Raw genomic sequence first — 2,500 nt, 5'->3', positions numbered from 1 at the left:
AAAATCTGAAGATAATGTGAAGAATATTTTTTTTCTCTTTTCAATGTTGCTTTTCTTCGATTTTCAATTTTCAGGGCACGACTACTACAACTATAGGACTGATGTCTAAAAATAGCAGTGTTACGATCCCTTACAATGTAAACGACGGGAGATCGGACAGTCCGAATGACGTCATGGATGACGATTTGTTGGCATTTAAGGTAACAGCAAAGACTTGAGTTATAATGTCGAGACAAGAAACTTATGGCCGCCCATTTAGATGTGGAGACTTTTCAAACACGGTCCGAGAAAACAAATCGTGAGTTGTATTCAATAGTTCAACCAATGGGATTGCTTGTTTCCTTGAGTTCTACTAACCACAACTCACCAGAAGCTAAAACAAATCTAAAAAATGACGTCAAACTATAGATAGTATGCACTTCGCTAAGAAGTTCACAACATTGCCATTCGGAAGTATAGATAGAATGCGCTTGGCCAAGGAGTTCACAACATTGCCATCCGGAAGTATAACGGACCAACACACAAACTCTGTGTAACCATGAACTTTTATAGTCTGGTTAATACAGTTTAGTGAGAATCACTCGGATGGCAAAATACAATAACAAAAGCTTGAGTGACGTCATCTACATTCTATTTTTTTAAGTCTTAGAGGGTTCTAGTGTCAGGCTATAGATAGTATGCGCTGGGCTAAGAAGTTCACAACATTGTCATCCGGAAGAATAATGGACTAACACACGAAACTATGTGTAACCTTAAACGTTTATAGTCTGATTAATACACTTTAGTTAAAATTACTATAAACGCGGATGGCAAAAAACAAACAAACAAAACAACAACAACAACAAAAAAGAAAAAAAACAATAACAAAGACCCGAGTGACGTCAACTTCATTCTATCTATACCCAGGTAGGCGTGGCCTCGTCTGTGGGTCTCCTATGTGGTTTGTACCTGACTGTGAGCGGACTGTTGAAGTTTGGGTTTGTCACCAGATATTTTTCTACGGCATTCCTAGGGGGGTTCACAACGGCAACAGCTGTGCACATCATCGTCAGCCAGGTCTGTATCCTTGAAAGTGTTTGTGTGGGAACGTGGAAGCTGGATTTTTCAAGAATCGTGTCAGAGAGATGGGGGTGAGAATGAGAGGGAGAGAGAGAGAAAGAGAGAGAGAGAGAGAGAGAGTGTGTGTGTGTGTGTGTGTGTGTGTGTGTGTGTGAGGGAGAGATAAATAGATAGATAGATGGATAGAGAGGGAGAGAGAGAGGAAGAGAGAGAGATAGATAGATAGATAGATAGACAGATAGATCGATAGATAGATAGATTGCTAGATAGCTAGATAGAGAGAGATAGAGATAGATAGATAGATACGAGTATATATAGAGAGAGAGGCGAGGAGAGAGAGAGAGAGAGAGAGAGAGAGAGAGAGAGAGAGAGAGAGAGAGAGAGAGAGAGAGTTTGCAAGAAAATGATTTAACGTCCATCAACAGCAGATAGAACAAACAGTGTGTGTGCAAAATGCCTTTTTTTATAGGTGCACCATCAATATATCTAATCCCAGACTTGAAGTGCACATTGCATTGACTCACACGACTTAGGTGCGAATGAGTACCTGAGACAAATAGGGGGTGGGGTGGGGGAGGAGGAGAGGCAGAAAATACGTACTCGGTTCCTTTGCTCTTATCACTTAGCGTTTAAGGGGCAGCGTGGCTCAGTGGTACGGTCTTTGCTTCCTACCCGAAAGGTACCGAGTTCAACCACCCGCATCTGCGTTGTGTGGCCTTGCGCAGGTCACCTCTCGCCCTAGCTCAATTTGCGGCGCTGCTCTGCGGCTGATTCCTGGGTTATTCCAGTCTTCCCTTGGAATAGACCCTAAAGACAAATTTCCCCTTGGGGATGAGTAAAGGGAATTTTATTTTTTTTTAATTTTATTTATTTTAGAACCAGCGTAGCTAAGATAAAGGTAATCTTCGTTTCACGTAACAGAGACTGTGATAAGCCCCGGTTTCTTAAGCTGATTCTTAAGTAATGTTCAGAGCCATTTGGCCCATGGAGCCGGAGTTTATTCCAGTTTCTATAGCGTGAAACGGACAGTAGCAAGCAATTGCTTGCTACCTTTTGAATAGGACGCTAGTCTATTATAAAGTACTTTCCGCAAGATCTAACAGACCCAGCCACCCAATCACTGCTGCGGGTGGACAGGGGGGGGGGGGGGGGCAGAAAAAAATATCGTCTTCAACCGGGATTAATCTCGACCCCTTTACTTGTAAAACGAGTGCTCTACCAACTGAGCTATCTGGACCCCCCCCCCCTCTACTGACTCTAAAGCATTACATTTTTTCGTCACAAGAAATGACGTGAGTAGGAAAGTGCCAGAAGACAATAGAGAATAAAAACATGTCGCGGCGGCGATCGTGGATAGCTCATACGGTAGAGTCACGCTGCCGCTCTCCCCGGCCAGGCGGAGTTGTCGTATACCAGTAAGGTCGTGGGTTCGAGCCCCCAT

The 2,500-nt window shown here is 43.3% G+C and overlaps 1 protein-coding gene across 2 annotated transcripts in view; it reads left to right on the top strand.

Annotated features, from left to right (window-relative positions):
* The window catches only part of LOC144978033 (sulfate transporter-like), a 25,883-nt gene that overhangs the window by 17,303 nt on the left and 6,080 nt on the right, over positions 1–2,500 (top strand). For both annotated transcript variants that reach the window (XM_078923509.1, XM_078923508.1), the window contains exons 5-6: positions 75–200; positions 907–1,056. In XM_078923509.1, the coding sequence (XP_078779635.1) occupies positions 75–200; positions 907–1,056 (276 nt within the window). The remainder of the gene's footprint in view (positions 1–74; positions 201–906; positions 1,057–2,500) is intronic.

The sequence above is a fragment of the Berghia stephanieae genome, chromosome 8 (genome assembly GCF_034508935.2).
Source record: "Berghia stephanieae isolate SIO BIC M18660-M18661 chromosome 8, UCSD_Bste_1.3, whole genome shotgun sequence".
NCBI classification, from domain to species: Eukaryota; Metazoa; Mollusca; class Gastropoda; order Nudibranchia; family Aeolidiidae; genus Berghia; species Berghia stephanieae.
The sequence above is the reverse complement of the archived record's forward strand: the minus strand, read 5'-3'. Positions and strand labels throughout refer to the sequence as shown.